Source organism: Pogona vitticeps, chromosome 2, assembly GCF_051106095.1.
Source record: "Pogona vitticeps strain Pit_001003342236 chromosome 2, PviZW2.1, whole genome shotgun sequence".
Lineage (NCBI taxonomy): Eukaryota > Metazoa > Chordata > Lepidosauria > Squamata > Agamidae > Pogona > Pogona vitticeps.
Genome location: NC_135784.1, coordinates 143,793,001 through 143,812,069, shown reverse-complemented (window position 1 = coordinate 143,812,069; position 19,069 = coordinate 143,793,001). Strand labels below are relative to the sequence as shown.

Sequence of the window (19,069 nt, the reverse complement as noted above, 5' to 3'; positions counted from 1 at the left end):
CAACCCACTCTCAGAATTATTAACTCAGAAAAATGGCACAGCATGACCGAGGCTTGGTCTTTTGCTCAAACAACTGTTTCATTCTCTGTACCACTCCCCATCTCCTACAGACACAGAACCGTGGGCAGCGAATGAAGGAGGGGGCTCACATCAACCGCTCCCTGCTGGCTCTTGGCAACTGCATCAATGCTCTGAGTGACAGGGCAGGCGTCAAATATGTCAATTACCGGGACAGCAAGCTCACACGCCTTCTGAAGGTAAGTATGCCTGTGGGGGCGTCTGCCCAGGAGGAGGGCCAGTCATGTGCCATGGATGAGGGTGGTGGGCTTCGCCTGGCGGATTGACTGTATATTCTATCCCATGTCCTTGGAGGAAACCAGGCTGAAGTGACTCCTTGTGGAAGATTTTTGCCAGTGTGCACTAGATGTCGGACTTCTAAAGCGACAGCTAGACGTCGTAGCCAGCATCTGTTTGGTATTTATACCTGTGGAGCTCCAGCTGTGAAAGTTGCTGCTTGCATTTGTGTGTCTAATTGGGTGGCCCTATCGCATGATGACACACATGGCCATGCAGACTGTCAGATCACTTCTGAAGCTTCTGCAGTCGGAGCTCCGCAGATGTAAATCCTGAACAGTATACTGGGCCATGTGGACATGCTGAGATCGGTCTTAGCTGCATCTTATTTGAACTATTTGTAGCATTATGTCCAAAGAGACATGCTCATCTGGAGCAGCCTTTCGGAGATGTTCAGAAATATCTGCCACTCTAAAACATTTGTAGCCACACTGTTGCCTGGGGCCAGTTTTGAGGAGCGTGCAAGTGCTCGTTAACAGCAGCTCCAGAGGCAATCAGTCGGTTTCCAGGCACAGATCAAAGTGCTGCTCATGACCTATCTGTAAGCTTGGACCTAGTCTCTCCACTGACTTCCACGCTCAGCATGTTCTTCCTTCCTGACGGCTGCTAAGACTCGGTATCAAGAAATCTGTCGTAAGCCTTCTGTCCTTGCTTTTTCTTGTCCCAGGACTCCCTCGGGGGGAATAGCCGGACTGTGATGATTGCTCACATCAGCCCTGCCAGCAGTGCCTTTGAGGAGTCTCGAAGCACCCTAACTTATGCTGAGCGTGCCAAGAGTATCCGCACCACGGTAGGCTCCTGAGATCCCTGCACCTTGCTTTTATCCGTTCTTCCGGCTTTCTAGAAGTCTGGCTTCTTATTCTTTCCATTAGGTGAGCTGCCTAGTTGCTCCATCCCAGTTAAACTGAGCCGCGAGTCCTCTGTTGTTTTGCACAGAATCTTCTCAAAGCTTTCACTTCTTCATTTGCCTGCCATCACTCTGGCCTCACTTTCATACCATTTCTTGGTGTCCCGTCTTTCCTGTTTTCCTATATACTGCCTGCATAAACCCTTCCCAGCATGCAAAGTTGATGGAATAGCTTAAGTTTGTCTCCCTTCTCTAGTGGCTTAAGCGACTCCAGGATGCAATAAAGATGATGTTCATGTGCTCTTACCTTGAATATACATTAATAAAAATAATTGTGTGCCATCAAGTCAATTCTGACTTATGCTGATTCTTTTCAGGGTTTTCTAGCTAGAGAGTATTCAGAAGTGGTTTGCCATTCCCTGGGACTGTGCAGCTTGCCGAAAGCCACACAGGCTGGCTCCCAGGAGGCCCAGTGGAGAACTGAAATTCCAGCCTCCGACTCCATAGCCAGATACCTAACTCACTGAACTCTTCAGCCAGCTTGAAATCATATTACACTTAAATGTGCTTTGCAGGAACCATACTGCTTTCTAATTTGCTGCTAATTCGAAGATCAGTGATTACTTTTAAAGCTCTTAAAGAAAACGCTCTACTTTTAAAGAGGAAGGGTCTTCTCAGTCCAACTTAGGGAATTCCTTGCCCCATGAGAGCAGAGCTGGTTCCACCTTTTGCTGTCTTTTAATATCTGCTGTCTTGGTTTAATCTGATGGAGCTGTTTCAATATATTTTGTTTGTTTTTTAATGGAATGCTGTTGTTTTTATAATCAGCTTTGATTGTTTTAAACATCCCTGGGTGGTACCTGAAGGACAAGTTATTAGTCTAAGTGTGTGGTGTGTGTTTATGTGACTGTAACATTGGATACTGCCGTTTCCTTATGCTACCAACGCTCATATCACACACATAATTTTTCTCTGTGTCTTGGCAGGTAAAGCGTAACCTTCTTAATGTCTCATATCACATTGCCCAATACACAAGTATCATTGCTGACCTACGGAGCGAGATTCATCGGCTGCAGCGCAAGATTGAACAACAAGAACCACGCTCAAAGCGGCCTGATATCCGCAGTATTCAAGGTGACTTTGCAGAGAGTAGGGGATGTTGCTGGTGTAGCCCAGCAATGGATATTTAGAGGATCAAACAAATTCCTTGATGATAAGGCTGTGAATGGCTCCTAGTCATAATGGCTGTGTATGATGATGTTGTTGTTGTTGTTGTTGACTTATATGCCACTCCATCGTACTAAAACACTCTCTGGGTGGTTTACAACTTCATTATATATAGTTATGCGAACAGCAACTTGTCCCCCAGCAAGCTGGATACTCATTTTACGAATCTTGGAAGGATGGAAGGCTGAGCCAACCTTGAGCTGACTATATGAATCCGTTGGGATCAAACTCTAGTTCTGAGCAGAGGTTTAATCACTGCAGCATGGGGTCTTCTTCTAGAATCAGAGGGTGTGGCTGGCTGGGTAAGCTCAGTGAGTTAAGCATCTGGCTGTGGAGCCAGAGGTTGGGAGTGCAATGCCAGACAGTACGTCCTGGGGGAAAAGACAGTATCTGAAGCCTTGGGCAAACCAGACAGTCCCAGAGATCCCTCAAAAGAAGGGAGTTGTAAACACCTTCTGTGTACTCTCTACTTAGAAAACCCTGGAAAGGGCTGCCATAAGTCAGAATTGACTTGCTAGAACATGATGATGCTTAGACTTACAGTTAGACTAAGATTAGACTTGATACTCCTGACGCATAACTAAACAAATTACTTTGAAGAGGGTATTGTTACTTTGGGGCTTCTCAGAAGCATGTGTTTGGCCATAATGGGAACCGAACGATGAGCTTGGTTGACTTTTGGTCTGCTTCAGCAGATATATGTTCTTAGGTTAGGTTAGGTATAGTGCCTGAAACCCTGTTTGTGTGAATTCTGTGGTGAGGATGTCATCAGCTGGAGCACTTTTTGGAAATCAACATTTCCTCTCCTCCCACCCTCCCCCTGTCCTGAGGCCACAACAGGTTCTGAGTAATTCCTTTCATCATAAAGAATAGGTGGGGGTCACAGAACGGGAGCATGAAATATTTAATTACCGAAAATCATCCCCACTGGTAAAGTCACCTCGGCAGTGGCGATTTTTTGGAAAGGAAAGATTTCTCTTTCCCCTCCTGTGATCCTCCTACTTTCCTGATCACTTGGGGCATCAGGATAGGAGGAGGAAATGTTCATTTCCAAGACATGACACCAGTTGGTGATGTCATCAGTCATACACTGCGGAACTTAATATGAACAGGATTTTTGCTTTTACATCTCCTGCTGCAGAATTCCTGCAGTCTGCCTGTGGGAACTTCAAACAGCAGTGGGGAACTACTTTTCAGGTTGGGGGTCAAATTTCAGTTTGGAAAGCATCTCTGGTACACATTCTAGTGTCGAGCAGGGCTAAGGGCACAGCAGGTAAAGACAAAGACAACATTGGTGGGATCAAAGTGGGAAGAATCATATATAAGTCTTATCATTTGGACATTTTCTCACCTAACATACAAGGTAGGTATTTTCATATCCATTGTGAAGTAAGTAGATATGCAAAGACTACATATCTTTGCATATACTTAGAGGAGCCTCGTGGTGCAGTGGTTCACTTAGCCTTCCATCATTCCAAGGTCCATTAAGTACCCAGCTTGCTCTGGTGGGGCAATGTGTAGTCTGCATAATTAAACTGCAAACCGCCCAGAGAGTGCTTTAATTCCTATGGGGTGGTATATAAGTAGCACTTTTTCTTTTTTTCTTTTTTCTTTTTAAAAAAACCTTACAACTTTTGTTATGCAGTGCAGGAAATTTCACAGCAGGGTATTCAGACTGCAAATGTCTTTAACTAGCCTGTTACTACTAGCCATTGGTCTGATCAGAAATAACAACAGAAGCAGCTTGTGAGCCAGATAAGGATCTCTCCCATCCCATTCTGTGTAGCAAAAATTTTGCTAATTTTGTGCTAGAAAATTAAGAAAGTGGGCTTTGAGGGATGTGAGAGAAGGTGAGCTTTTTCTTTTCTCTAGATCTCAACCCTGGCTGGAAGATGGCAGTCAGAAAGAGTACACGCTTTGGAGAAATTAGGATTGCACTGGCAGGTTGATCAGGGCTGAATTTGGGAGGCATGGGTAGCGTTGGAGGGGTGTCAAGCTGGATACCCTGGAAGGGCCATGGAAGGAGTTCTGTAGCTATTCTGCTGACTGTTCTGCAGGTCTTTGTCATTTTTACTGGACCTCTTGTGTCAGTTCAGGATTTTATTTTTTGCCGCCCTTTTGTTTCACAGCTGAAGTACAACTCCATGGGAACTCTTTTGAGAGACAAGAGATGGACCACCTGCGGGAACAGCTCATCAGCACCTTCCGAGAGCAGATGGATGTACGGCGCCACCTCATGGAATTGGAGAACAACTACATGGAGATCCAGATTGAGAGCTCCCGCCACCTACTCACAATCGCTGAGTAAGCAAGCAGGGAGCCAAAAGGGGTGAGGGGCCAGGTTGGCTTGGCAGCCTGGATTGGGAGTCTCAGCTAGGGTGTCTTCTTACGAGCGGGAGATAGGCAGAGCTGGATGTCCCCTTTTTTTGTTTTGTTTTGTTTTGTCTTCCTGCCCTCTCTGCCTCCTGACGTACTCCTTCCTCTTTCCTCCCCTGCCATGCGCTGTGCCATAGCTGGGAACAGGAGAAGGCTTGTCGGACCCGGAAGTGGCAAGAAGAACGAAGGAAAGAGAGCTGCAACAAAGAGGAAAGTGAGAAGGACTCAGACACTGGTGATGATCTCTCGGACGTGCCAGAGCCACAGGAAGTGACGTCGGCCAGGGAGCACATTGCAGCCCTCCTAGGGGAACAAGATAAACTTCACAAACAGAAGGTGTGGAAAGCAGAGGGCACTGATGGAGGGATGTCAGCTGCAGCAGGGAGAGGAAGGTGCCTGGGATTATTCGGGTCCCAGGGGATTTGCAGTCCCTGTGGGGTGGAGCAGCTGGCATTGGGGAAGGATCCTCCAACACAGCCTGTGTTGCGGGGGCTGCCTGCCTGACCCCGGTGCAACTCTTTCCTGTGTGGCAGGCGGAGCTGGAGAGGCGGTTCTGGGAGGTCCGGCAGCGTGGGCACAGGCTGGAGGAAGCCTTGCCGTGGCGCATCAGCTCCGAAGAGCAAAGGGAAGTGCTCAGCCTCCTGTGCAAAGTTCATGAGCTGGAGGTGGAGAACACGGCCATCCAGTCGGGCTCCCTGCTCAAGGACAACCTCATCCGGCACCAAGAGCGAACAGTGCGCCGCTTTGAGCGCCACCGGAGTCTTTGCCACCGCATCATCCACGAACAGCGGCAGATCATTAACGGTATGGCGGCAACTCCTGCTCGGGGACGCCCTGCACTGTCCCTTTGTGGCACATTCCTACTCTAGGGATCAGTTCTGTGCAAGAGTAATGGGCGTTTTCCTTCTTCTGCACCGATGGTCACAGATGTGTGAATATGTCCCAAAGAGAAACCGAGATGCCACGTAGAAATCTGTTTCCCTTCCTAAAGCCTTTTTAATACGCAGACCAGGACCACATGGGTCCGCTCCATCTTTCCTCTTAGATCAGTTTGCCTTTGTGCAATTGGCATCGAACGTTTGTGGCATTATTTTGCATTGCTCTCACCTTGCAACTTGATGCCCTGGCTCAGCCTGGTGCCATCCCGTGATGGACGCTGTGCACACCAAACACCTTCCTAATACATTTTTAGTATTTTTCAGTATTCATTAGTCTCTGTCATTCTCCCCTAATGGCTGCAGGGAGGGCTTTGTCAAAACTTCTATGGAACCACATGCTCCAGAAAGCTCTTGGTTAACTCTTCTTGCCTCTCTGTTCTGCTCTTCTTGCCAGAGTCTCAGCTGTCCGTGCCGTCCCACCTGGAAGAACTGTATCAGGCCTACCTTCATGAGGTAGAAGAGGGAGGCTTAGACCGAGTTGCTGCCATTGACCGAGCAGCTGCTAAGGCTCTTAAGGTACTATCTTGCCCCAATGATTGAAATCCGTTGGCTTCTCTCACACATATTATCTACACATGGCAGAGATACAGAACTGTTATGCCTCCCATTATGAAGTAACGTCTGTCTGGCCTTAACTTGTAAAGCCAATTTCTTTGGCCATGGGCAGCTTCTTATTTGAGGGCCCTCTGCATTCTCCCATCCCTGCGTTGCCCCTCATGACATCATTTGCATTGAGATTGGTTTGCTCAGAGTTAGATCTTCCTGCTGGTTAAGCCTGCTCATGCACTTCTCTCTCCTGCCCTGCCCTCTGTTTCATATGCATGCTTCAAGTCTAAAAGCCTCAGAGATTGTAGCAAAAGCAGAAATTGGACCAATCAAGAAGATTCCCATCATTGGCTACTTATCTATTTCTAGGCCCAATTCAAAATGATGGATATGACCTGTGAAGCTCTAGATGGTTTGGGTCCAGGCTTTCTGCAGGAACATCTCTCCTTGTATGAGCCTTCATGGTTCCTAAGAACTTTGGAGAATCCTTTCTCTCCTTCCCAGGGTCTTTGCAGGCACTGGATAACAGAAGAGGGTGCCGCCTCTGTGGCTGCTCCCAGACTGTGGAATGCTTTCCCTTGGGAGGCTAAGTCAGGGGCCCTCCCTCTTGTCCTTCTGGAAACAGATAAAGACACTTATTTTTAAACAGCCTTTAAAAAACTGCACTGGACATAAATGCTGGACATTTCCAAAGATCTTGGTTGTTGTTGTTTTAAACATTCCTTTAGTGTTGTTAGATGATGTAATATTCATACATAATATGTTTCATGGTTTTCTAATTTTATAATTTAGTGTGCTTTTAATTTTACCTTTATTTTTAATCATTATGAAATATCTTGAGTCCCTTTATGAGAGTGACATAGAAATTATATAAATGTAAATGAGTGAGTAAATGCATACATGCATGCATGCATACAATTGTTGTAAGCTGCCCAGAGACTTTTAGGTAGTGTGGGTGGCATATAAGTTAAATAGATAAACAGACACACACACATACATTTAGGCATCCTTTAGTCTCAAGAGACTATGGTAATGTACTCTGTATGAAGGACTTGGAACAGCGTCTAGTGTGGCTGAGAAGGCCAATTCGAGAGTGACAATCCCTTCCACACTGAACTCAAATACAATCTGTCCCCTGTCCAGCTCCCTGATTTTGCTGGTTTTGGGACTGCCTCTTTGCCTTGGCCTGCTGGACAAGGGTCTCTTCAAAATGCGGGAGGACATGATGCACCTCCTGCCTCCAGGCTGAACACTCGGATGTCAGGGTTTCCCATCTGTTGAGGTCCATTCCTAAGGCCTACAGATCCCGCTTGCAGATATCCTTGTATCGCAGCTGTGGTCTCCCTCTGGGATGATTTCCCTGCACTAATTCTCCATACAGGAGATCCTTTGGAATCCAATCATCAGGCATTCTCACAACATGCCCGAGCCAATGTAGATGTCGCTGTTTCAATAATGTATACATGCTAAAAATTCCAGCTCGTTCTAGGACTACTCTATTTGGAACTTTCTCCTAGCATTGTCGTTTAGTCGTTTAGTCGTGTCCGACTCTTCGTGACCCCATGGACCAGAGCACGTCAGGCCCTCCTATCTTCCACTGCCTCCCGAAGTTTATTTATTTATTTATTTATTGGACCTATATACTGCTCCATAGCGCTACAAGCACTCTCCGGGCGGTTTACAATTTTAATTATACAGGCTACACATTGGCCCCCCAGCAAGCTGGGTACACATTTTACTGACCTCGGAAGGATGGAAGGCTGAGTCAACCTTGAGCCGGCTACCTGGGATTTGAACCCCAGGTCGTGAGCACAGTTTTAGCTGCAGTACAGCATTTTAACCACTGCGCCACGAGGCTCGTTGGGTCAGATTCATGTTGGTTGCTTTGGTGACACTGTCCAACCATCTCATCCTCTGTCGTCCCCTTCTCCTCTTGCCTTCACACTTTCCCAACATTAAGATCTTTTCCAGGGAGTCCTCTCTTCTCATGAGATAGCCAAAGTATTGGAGCCTCAGGTTCAGGATCTGTCCTTCCAGTGAGCACTCGGGGTTGATTTCCTTTAGAATTGATAGGTTTGTTCTCCTTGCAATCCAGGAGACTCTCAAGAGCCTCCTCCAGCAACACAATTCAAAGACATCAATTCTTTGGCGGTCAGCTTTCTTTATGGTCCAGCTCTGGAAAAACCATAGCTTTGACTATGCGGACTTTTGTTGGCAAGGTGATATCTCTGTTTTTTAAGATGCTGTCAAGGTTTGTCATCGCTTTCCTCCCAAGAAGCAGGCGTCTTTTAATTTCATAACTGCTGTCTCCATCTGCAGTGATTATGGAGCCGAAGAAAGTAAAATTTGTCACTGCCTCCATATCTTCCCCTTCTATTTGGCAGGACGTGATGGGGCCAGTGGCCATGATCTTAGTTTTTTTGATGTTGAGTTTCAGACCGTTTTTTGCACTTTCCTCTTTCATCCTCATTACAAGGTTCTTTAGTTCCTCCTCACTTTCTGCAAACAGAGTGGTATCATCTGCATATCGGAGGTTGTTGAAGTTTTTTCCAGCAATCTTAATTCCGGCTTGGGATTCCTCCAGTCCAGCCATTCGCATGATGTATTCTGCATATGAATTAAATAAGCCGGGGGACAATATACAGCCTTGTCGTACTCCTTTCCCAATTTTGAACCAATCAGTTGTTCCATATCCAGTTCTAACTGTTGCTTCCTATCCCACATATAGGTTTCTCAGGAGATGGATAAGGTGGTCAGGCACACCCATTTCTTTAAGGACTTGCCATAGTTTGCTGTGGTCCACACAGTCAAAAGCTTTTGCATAATCAATGAAGCAGAAGTAGATCTTTTTCTGGAACTCTCCGGCTTTCTCCATAATCCAGCGCATGTTAGCAATTTGGTCTCGAGTTCCTCTGCCCCTTCAGAATCCCGCTTGTACTTCAGGGAGTTCTCAGTCCACATATTGCTGAAGCCTACCTTGTACCCTGTCCTAGCAGGTGATACCAAAAATGCGTCGGAGACAACGCATATGAAACGTGTTCAGCTTCCTCTCCTGTCCTGCACAAATGGTCCAGGATTCACTGCAGTATAGGAATGTGCTCAGGACACAGGATCTATAGACCTGAGTCTTGGTATATGCTATCATCTTCTTATTAAGCCATACTCTCTTTGTGAGTCTTGAGAACATGGTAGCTGCTTTTATCCAGCTCAACATCTGGGGAGAGGGTGTGAGAGATCATTGAGCCAAGATACACAAAGTCCAATTCTTGTGTGGAGATGGTAATAGAGGGAGGTGAATCCACTCCCTGGCCCATGACTTGTGTTTTCTTCAGGCTGATTGTTAATCCAAAGTCTTGGCAGGCCTTGCTAAAACGATTCATGAGTTGTTGGAGCTCTTCACCAGAGTGGGCAACAATGGCTGCATCATCAGCGAAGAGGAAGTCCCGCATGCATTTCAGTTGGATTTTGGTCTTTGCTCTCAATCTAGAGAGCTTAAAGAGCTTCCCGTCTGATCTAGTCCGGAGGTAGACAACTTCTGTTGCAGTTCCAAAGGCATGTTTGACAGCAAAAAAGATCCGAAACAGGTTTCGGCGTGAGGACACAGCCCTGTTTCATTCCGCTTATATACATACAGTGGTGCCTCGCTTAATGAGTGCACCATTTAACGACGAATCCGCATAGCGATGCGGATTTTGCAATAGTTTTTACGATCGCATTGCAATGTTTTCTATGGCCAAAAATCGCATTGCGATGATCGGTAAGTGTTTCGCTTACCGATCTTCGCATTGCGATATTTTTTTCAACAGCTGGTCAGTGGTTCCAAAATGGCCGCTGGATGCGCAAAATGGCCACTGCAAGTGTTATTGCGCCCTGCCCTCACTTACCGAGGACTCAAAAATGGCGGCGCTATGGAAGAACTTCGCTGAACGGTGAGTTTGGGAGCCATAGGAACGCATTAAACCAAGTTTACTGCGTTCCTGTGGCTTTTTCCGTCCCGTTTAGCGATGTTTCTGCATAGTGACGATTAATCTGAAATGGATTAACGTCGCTATGCGGGGCACCACTGTACGTACGTATGTACGTACGTACGTACATACATACATACTTCACTGGCTTTTTTGGAAGTTGAGTCATGGCAACTGGAATTCTTTCTTGTTAGGCTGAAACATTTCACTACTCATCCAAGTTGTTTCTTCAGTCTGAGGAGAGTTGGTAGGAGACCCCTGATATATCCTCCACATTGGTTTCACTCCCCCCTGATCTGAATAGGCTCCTTAGAAGGACAAAGGGATGTGGTAGCGCTGCGGGCTAAACCGCAGAAGCCTCTGTGCTGCAGGGTCAGAAGACCAGCAGTCATAAGATCGAATCCACGTGACAGAGTGAGCTCCCGTCGCTTGTCCTAGCTCCCACCAACCTAGCGGTTCGAAAGCATGCAAATGCAAGTAGATAAATAGGGACCACCTCGGTGGGAAGGTAACAGCGTTCCGTGTCTAAGTCGCGCTGGCCACATGACCACGGAAACTGTCTTCAGACAAACGCTGGCTCTATGGCTTGGAAACGGGGATGAGTACCGCTCCCTAGAGTCGAACACGACTGGGCAAAAATTGTCAAGGGGAAACTTGACCTTTACCTTTAAGGACAAAGGACTGGGTGTGAGGGTTAATTCCACTTCTGCAATCCTTCTCCATCCATTGTCATGGGTTGTTTACGGTCATTAACAGCAGTCTTTCTGGTTTGTGTGGTTCTAATCTTTTCATCAAAAAAACTAAGGTCATGGCCACTGGTCCCATCACCTCCTGGGAAATAGAAGGGGAAGATATGGAGGCAGTGATAGATTTTATTTTCCTGGTCTCCATGATCACTGCAGATGGAGACAGCAGCCACGAAATTAAAAGACGCCTGCTTCTTGGGAGGAAAGCGATGACAAATCTTGACAGCATCTTAAAAAGCAGAGACATCACCTTGCCAACAAAAGTCCGCATAGTCAAAGCTATGGTTTTTCCAGAGCTGGACCATAAAGAAAGCTGACCGCCGAAAAATTGATGCCTTTGAATTGTGGTGCTGGAGGAGACTCATGAGAATCCCCTGGACTGCAAGGAGAACAAACCTATCAATTCTAAACGAAATCAATTCTGAGTGCTCACTGGAAGGACAGATCCTGAAGCTGAGGCTCCAGTACTTTAGCCAACTAATGAGAAGAAAAGACTCCCTGGAAAAGACCCTGATGTTGGGAAAGTGTGAAGGCAAGAGGAGAAGGGGACGACCGAGGATGAGATGGCTGGACAGTGTCTGCGAAGCAACCAACATGAATTTGACACAACTCCGGGAGGCAGTAGAAGATAGGAGGGCCTGTCGTGCTCTGATCCATGGGGTTACGAACAGTCGGACACGACTAAATGACCAAACGAACGAATCTTTCTGGGGACAGATGAAAGGGCAGCATGATAAATAAGAGACAGATTGTATCTAAGACCTTTTCTATAAGCCCATGTATGGCCTGTCTGACCCCTCTCTCAAACCACTTATCTTCTTGGTCCAAAATGAGTACATCTTGGTCATCAAATGTTGCCCTTGAAATGAAGGAACACTGCTGATTGTGGTCCTGAGCCACTGCCCCTCCTCTGGTGGGCCATTCTCCTGTTCAGCGGCTGTTTGGTTTTTCCAATGTAGAGCTCCGAACACTCTTCTTTGCATCGGAATGCATATACTGTATTGTTCCTGTTATATATTGCACTGGCTTGTTTTTATACAATAGTTAGGACATTCTTGATTGCCTCAATTAGTCTTGGTGGCACTTGCTTGCTTGTTTGCTCTAGTAACACCTTAGTAATTCTTGTCTGGCTCTGACCCACTTGTTCTTATGCTTTAAGGCCAGATCTAAACTATCTAAGTTCCTTCTGTGGAATTCAAATGAGAGGCAGTCCTTACAATGTATCTTTGTTCTCTTTTTATACTTATACAAATTACTGCCCTTGAGTGGAATCTTCAGAAAATGGTTAAAGGCTGAAATCCAGAGACACGGAAGGACAGGCCAAGGGAGGCGTTTCTTGTGTCTTTAAGCCACCTTATCACCTTCTTACCTAAACTGATTTTATCAGCTATAAGTTTTGGGTAGAGAATGCATTGTTGTGTTGCTTTTACCTATAACTGGACAGTTATCACCGCATGTATGGTTTCTGTCGTAAAGGATACGTCTGTGCCAAAGCTTCCCCCACTAACAGTGGAAAATGTCGTGGATTCTGACCCAGAGAGTGTAAGGACACAAGGCTCAGAATATCAGCAGCAGCCATGGCAGGATTCCCGGAGGGCTACTCTCCCACCCCTCGTTCCCGAGACGGAAAGGTAAGGTCTGCTTGGATATCTCCTGGAAATGTGTGACATGGGTTGCTTGAAGCTCTTTTCAGCTTGAAACTGAAACAGGCTCACCAAATCTGGGAAAGGCAGGATGGCTCCTCCCCAGAGAAAATAGCAGCCAGCCATCATCCTTCCAGTGAGAAGCACCATCCCCAAGTAAAAGTGCCCTCCATGGGATTTTTAGAACTGGAATTTACATTAGAAACAAAATGTCTGTTATTTCTGTCCCAGGAGGGTTACTGGATATTTTTTTTGGGAAAGAGCAGGTTAACTCATCAGACAAGTGGACGTGTGCAAGGTTGCCCAGCAGATAAGTACATCCAGTCCACTCCATGCTGTTGCTTCTCCGCTGTTCCAGTCTTTACATTCCCCAGGTCCTCTCTCTCTCAGGTCTTTCCACCATTAAGTTCTTTTAGCTTAGTCTCTTTAATATGGGCCTCTGCGGTCTTACCTATCACCAAATATTATTCCCTTTACCGCTAAATTTCTCATCCGTTTCTCTCCGTGTTTTGTGGAGATGTCCTGATTGTTCCTTATAGCACATGGAGCATGTTTTGTGAGTGTATGTCCGTGTGTTCTAGATATGCAACACGCCAGGAAGGCCCCAGGCTTCAGAGAAATCAGACCAGCCTTGAGCCTGTTTTTCCTACGTCTCTTCTCCCTTGAAATGATTTGTCACAGAACGGCATCCAGCGGCTGCTGCCTGTTCTTTGAAGGGGGGGGGGACGGCATGAAGCTAGGCATGCTCAATACAGTTCTCAGCCTGAGTACTGATTTCATCTTGTTAAGCTCTTTCTTTTGAGGGCATACATTCTGCCAGAAAGGCTTTTTTTTTTTTTTTTTTTTTTTTTTTTTTTTTTTGCAAACCTCCAGGTTTTCAGGATTGTATCAAACCTTGAAACATCTGTCTCCAGATGGAGGACGTACTTGATCGGCTTGCTAATCAGCCATTGCTGGCACTTAGATCCTACTGCTCTCAGGCACCTGTTCAAGGCATGACAGATACAGCTGATTACTGGAGCTGAACTGCTCCTTGCAAACAGCTGGAGAACTTAGCAAAAGCGTAAAAACAACCCCTCCCTTCCCTCCTAAAGGAGGAGAGCAGGATGACAAGCATATTCTGTTCCTGGTCAAGCTGCCTTAACCCAGTAAACCATTCAGGCTAATTCTCTCAAGTTAATTGTGCATTTTCGGCTTATCTCAAGCGAAGGCCTTGCCCACCCTTTCTCAGCTACCGGAAATGGCAAGGCTGAGTCAAAGATCTTTTGCAAGCAAACTGCTTTGTGGCTGAATTAAAGCAAAAGCAATGTTGGTTCCTAACTATAAACCCCAGTTGCTGCTGGAGTGCCTGCAAAGCCACATGGAAAAAGTGAGATGCTCAGTAAATGTATGTATTGGGAGGGGGGGTCTGAGTGTACATTTTTGCCCTCTCAGGGAAAACGTTGGGCGGTTCTCCCTCTTGGATCCCCAACTGCATCTGGGGTCCTGAATCACTGCCCAACAGCAGAGCTTTGAGAACCTTATCACCTTAGGGGGAAAGTAGCTGACGTTACTCCTCAAAAATGGTGAAAGGTTCTCCTCCACGCTCCTCCTACAGTAATCACACCGAGGCTGCTCTGTTTAGTGGCAATGAGTGTCTGTACCTAAAGTTTTCGTTTGGCTTTGCACTCAAGCACGAGTATTAACAAGCTGCCTTTCTTTCCATGTTTTTGTTTTTTTCAGTGGTGAAGCAAGTCAGGTGTTCAAGACCAGTCCCCGGGCTCGACGGATCAAGAATTCAGCCGTAGTGGCCCCGCCCCCTATCCGTGTCAACGGCATGATCAGTCAAGAGGTGGGAGCAAGAGAGAGGGACGAGCCAGATACGCAGAGGGGTCATGTCTCCCTTTAGGTGCAATGAGACAGTGTTTCATAGTGGAGGGGCTCTGCAGAGACCTCCAGTTGCCTAGCACAGCCACATTTACAGAACACCCTTCTGGGCTGAAAGAGGAGGAAATTCAGCAATTAGGAACAAATCCTTCCAGACTAATCCTATCTCATTTTTTGACCCGGTAACTTCCGTAATAGACAGTTGGAATGCTGTAGACACAATATATCTTGACTTCAGCAAAGCCTCTGACGAAGTGTCCCATGATATTCTGATTAGCAAGCTAACTGGGCATGGGCTAAATACTGTAGAGCAACTGTCAGGTGGATACACAATTGGTTACAGAATCATACTCAGAGTTTGAGCGGCTCCTTCCTCAAACCAGGAGGTGGTAACAAACAATGTACCCCAAGGCTCTGTGCTGGCTCCAGTGCTCTTCAACATTTTTATTAATGACTTGAATGAGAGAGTGCATGGAATGCTTATCAGATTTCCAGATGACACAAAATTGGATGGCATAGCTAATATCTTGGAAGACAGGAACAAAATTCAAAAAGAACTTGATAGGCTTGAGTACTGGGCTGAAAACAACAGAATGAAATTTAACAGGGATAATTTCACCTATGGGGAAAAACACATTTACAGTTACAAGATGGAGGATATTTGACTCAGTTATACTATGAGTGAGAAGGATCTTGGAGTTCTTGTAGATCAAAAACTGGATAAGAGCCAACAATGAAATGTGGCTGCAAAAAAGGCAGATGCGATTTTAGGGTACATTAACATAAGTATAGTCTCCAAATCCCATGAGACACTCATTTCCCTCCATACAGCCCTCACTGGACCTCATCTTGCGTACTGTGTTCAGTTCTGGAAATCTCACTTTAAGAAGGATGCCAATAAATTGGAATAAGTTCAGAGGAGGGCAACAAGGATGATTGGGGATTGGAAACCAAGCCCTTTGAGGAAAGACTGAAAGAACTGGGCATGTTTAGCCTTGAGAAAAGAAGACGGAGTGGAGACACAATAGCACTTTTCAAATAGTTGAATGATAGTTATACAGAGGAGGGGCAGGATCTGTTTCCATCATCCCAGAGTGTATGTAATAATAGGCTCAAATTACAGGAAGCCAAATTTTGGCTGGATATTAGGAAACATTTCTTAACTGTTAAGGCAGTATGACAATATGACAATGAACCAATTACCTCGGGAGGTGGTGAGCGCTCCAATACTGGAGGCATTCAAGATAAAATTGGACAACCGTCTGTCAGATCTGCTTTGATCTGGATTCCTGCCTTGAGTAGAGGGCTGGGGTCAATAGCCTTAAAGGCCTCTTCCAACCCTATTCTATGTTTCTGTGAATCCACAGTCAGCATATGATAGTGGTGGAAATCCTTGGAATAGTGCACTGGTTGACTCCCATTTGCTACCGCCTCAGCATCTGCCATCAAAATTTATTTATTTATTTGATTTTTACCCCGCCCCTCTAGACCATGTCTACTCGGGGCGGCTTACAAAATAAAACAAAACAGTATAAAAATATATAAAATCATAAAATTACAAATTTCAATTTAAAACAATTAATTTAAAGAGAGGATTACCAAGATGGAATAGCAAAGAAAAAAAAAGAGAGAGAGAAAAGTGTGTTGCTTTGCGTGTAATCATGCAATCAGCTCCAGTGGAAGTTGCTTCTGTTTTGATTTGCCCTCTCCTCCTTTTTCTTCTTTTTTCTCTCTCTCTGCAGTATGCACCCCGAGACAGTCTGGTTAGCTTGAGTAGCGAACGAAACTCCTCCCCTGACAGCAGTGATCACTGTTCAGACGGCATCCTGACACATGGAGGTAACTAACCATCTAAGGGTTAAATGTTTCCCTCCCGTTCCCCTCAGCCTTCTTTGAAGCATGTCGTGAGGTGTCAGTGGCTGAGGTAGATTCTGTGGGAGCAATAGGTTACATTAACTCTAGTTTTCATCAGAATTTAGGAAAAGTTGTAGATTCCAATGTGGGAGTGAGTGACCGTGACCACTTTGCTCAGCCCTACATGCAGAGAAAGGACCCTCTTCAGTTTTGTGCTATTGAAAAGTCCGGGCCGGGGGTTTGATCTGATGGAGACATCGCTCACATTTGGACCAGTTGTGGCACAGTCCAGTGCAAGCTCTTTCCCAAAGATCAGATAAGACACAAGAGCTTGCAAACCAGCCCGACCCTCCATACCCAAGCTGGACCTTTTTTGTGTGTGTCCAGAGGCAGAAATACTCTTTTTGGGGGGCTGGGCTGGGCTGGAGCTATTCCTGCACACATGGAAGGGTTGCTTTAAGGTGGATCACTCCCTTTCCAGCACGATCAGATGCTGGTTGCAACCTATCTTTCTTTTGCAACCTTGCCTTTCTAAGCTGCTATTTGCCTTCATCAGGCTGCTCAGCTCTCTGCCCAGCACAAAAGATGGGCCAATGAAGCATAAATGGAAATATGTTTTATGTACCTTTTAACAGTGCTTTCTCTTTCTCTAATGCATCCATTAGCAGAACGCAAGGAAATAGTTAGTGGTACCAAAAACATCGCTATCAAGGCCGCCCGGCGACGCTCCCGAGTGCTGGAGTCCGACCGGCTGAATCTGCGGGAGCCAGCCAAGGAGCACAGCAGCCTGTCCCTGCACTCCTTGAGCGGGAGCGAGGACCCTCTCGGCCAGGAGACGCCCGCTCTCGGCCAGCCGGCCAGCCCCAGCCTGCAGCACGCCATCAGTGAGGACAACCTGTCCACCAGCACCGGGGAGACCATCTCAAGGAAGAACGCCCCCAGGCGCTCCCCTGGACCCTGGCTTCGGGCTAGCAAAAAGGGAGGCAAGAAGCTTGAGAAGAGGGAAGACTCGCTAGAGGCCAAAAGGAGGAAGCGACGGTCACGATCCTTTGAGGTCACCGGCCACAGAGTATGTCTTTCCGTATCCGAGGACAACAACAAATTAGAGTCAGGCTTCTCCACTTCATGGGAGCAAACTGAGGCGGCTACCCAACTGCTTGTCCCAAGCTAGTTGTGAGGCTGAATGAACTTCCATAGTGTTGTTTCTCCTGGGTGGAGTTTCACTAGCAGCCTGCAGGTTTACCATCAGGAGAACTGTGCCAAAAAGCAGGCTTTTCTGGTGCCACCCAGTGCTCCAACCCCAGCCTCGCTTCTCATGAAATACACACCGAGCTTTCAGATTTATTTGCTTCACATGGTGGGAAAGCTCACCTGAGATGCTCCCCAAAAACACTCCGAGGGTCTCGGCTGGAAAAATGCCTACCCAGGCTGTAGCTCCTTGACTGCCTACTGTGCCCATTTTGAACACCACAGAAGTGTTGAAAAAAGCATGCATAGAGGGTTTGTATGAGTACTGTAATGACCACAGTGCTGTTCTCTAAGTGATGCCTGGCAAAAGGGTAAATGCAGGGGAAATGCTGGACATGCAAGTAATCCATTTCATTTTGTGGGAGTCCTGGGAAGGAAATGGGAAACATTTAATTCCTAAAAATGTCCTCCTGCCATCAACGTGATCGCCCACTTTTCCTCAACAGCCAACAGATCAGCCACTAGCTGGGTGGCAGGGAAGAGACCGTTGTTACCTTCTGCTGCTACTTCTCCTCTGTGACCTTGTTCAGGATTGCTGGGGGCTAAGGGAGAGTGTTTAAGCTTTTTCTCTCCTCTCCAAAAACAAACCAACCAACCTGAAGACTGCGGCTTGCTCAGTGCTGCTAGAAGAAGGGAAACAACCAAATTGATTGGGATGATTGGGAGGGGGAAAAAGTGCTGAAGGGAAGGTAAAAGCCACAACCCCTGCAGAGCCCCCCCCCCATCAAACTCACAGTTTCTCAGCTATGATTAGCAGCAGGAAGCAAGAGGATCACAGGGTGGGAAGAGGTTGCAACCTCCCCCCAGGCACAGTCTTCCTCCACCAGCCGTCCTGAAGACCACAGAGCCAGGAAGGATGCTTGTGCATGTGCACAAGAAAGAGTGTCTGGGGGGAGATGGAATATGTGTGTATTATATACATGTTTGGACATGAAAGTACTTGTCACTGTGCTTGTGCCTGGTTTGCTGAACATCACTGTACTTGGGGTTTATCCCTTGCATGTGTTGCCCACTCGTGGAAGGCTTTTATTGGAAGTGAAACGAATTCCTCCTGTATTCCATAGAGAAATCTGTTCTTGCAGAATACATGCCTGGCACAGTTACCAGCAAATGCCCCCACGTCGTGCAGAGTATACAATGGGCTTCCCACTTCCAAGTCACTGTATTAATAGGTCATGCTGTGTTAAGAGAGATCCCCTACCTGAAAAACACCTTCTCAGTCTGTGTGTCCTCCGTGTTTCCCCCTCTTGCAGCTCCCGTGTCCAAAGAACAACGCTGGCCGCCGTCATCCGCTAGAAAGCAGTTCTGAGCACAAGATGATGGGGATGGGGATGACACACAACTCCCGCAGCACTGGAAAAGCTGCAGGGCAGTTATCCCGGGTGAGACTTCCGGCAGCTCTGCCACCATCAGGTACATGAGCCTGAGTGAACCTGAGGCCCACCCTCATATTCCCTGT

The 19,069-nt window shown here is 46.6% G+C and overlaps 1 protein-coding gene across 2 annotated transcripts in view; it reads left to right on the top strand.

Annotated features, from left to right (window-relative positions):
* Positions 1–19,069, top strand: part of KIF19 (kinesin family member 19) — a 47,032-nt gene that overhangs the window by 26,149 nt on the left and 1,814 nt on the right. The window contains exons 8-19 of one of the 2 annotated variants that reach the window (XM_020813170.3): positions 111–257; positions 1,022–1,144; positions 2,188–2,335; positions 4,558–4,732; positions 4,942–5,140; positions 5,338–5,608; positions 6,137–6,258; positions 12,476–12,630; positions 14,365–14,473; positions 16,251–16,347; positions 17,028–17,431; positions 18,864–19,023. In XM_020813170.3, the coding sequence (XP_020668829.3) occupies positions 111–257; positions 1,022–1,144; positions 2,188–2,335; positions 4,558–4,732; positions 4,942–5,140; positions 5,338–5,608; positions 6,137–6,258; positions 12,476–12,630; positions 14,365–14,473; positions 16,251–16,347; positions 17,028–17,431; positions 18,864–19,023 (2,110 nt within the window). The remainder of the gene's footprint in view (positions 1–110; positions 258–1,021; positions 1,145–2,187; positions 2,336–4,557; positions 4,733–4,941; positions 5,141–5,337; positions 5,609–6,136; positions 6,259–12,475; positions 12,631–14,364; positions 14,474–16,250; positions 16,348–17,027; positions 17,432–18,863; positions 19,024–19,069) is intronic. The other variant, XM_020813180.3, reaches the window with a different exon arrangement.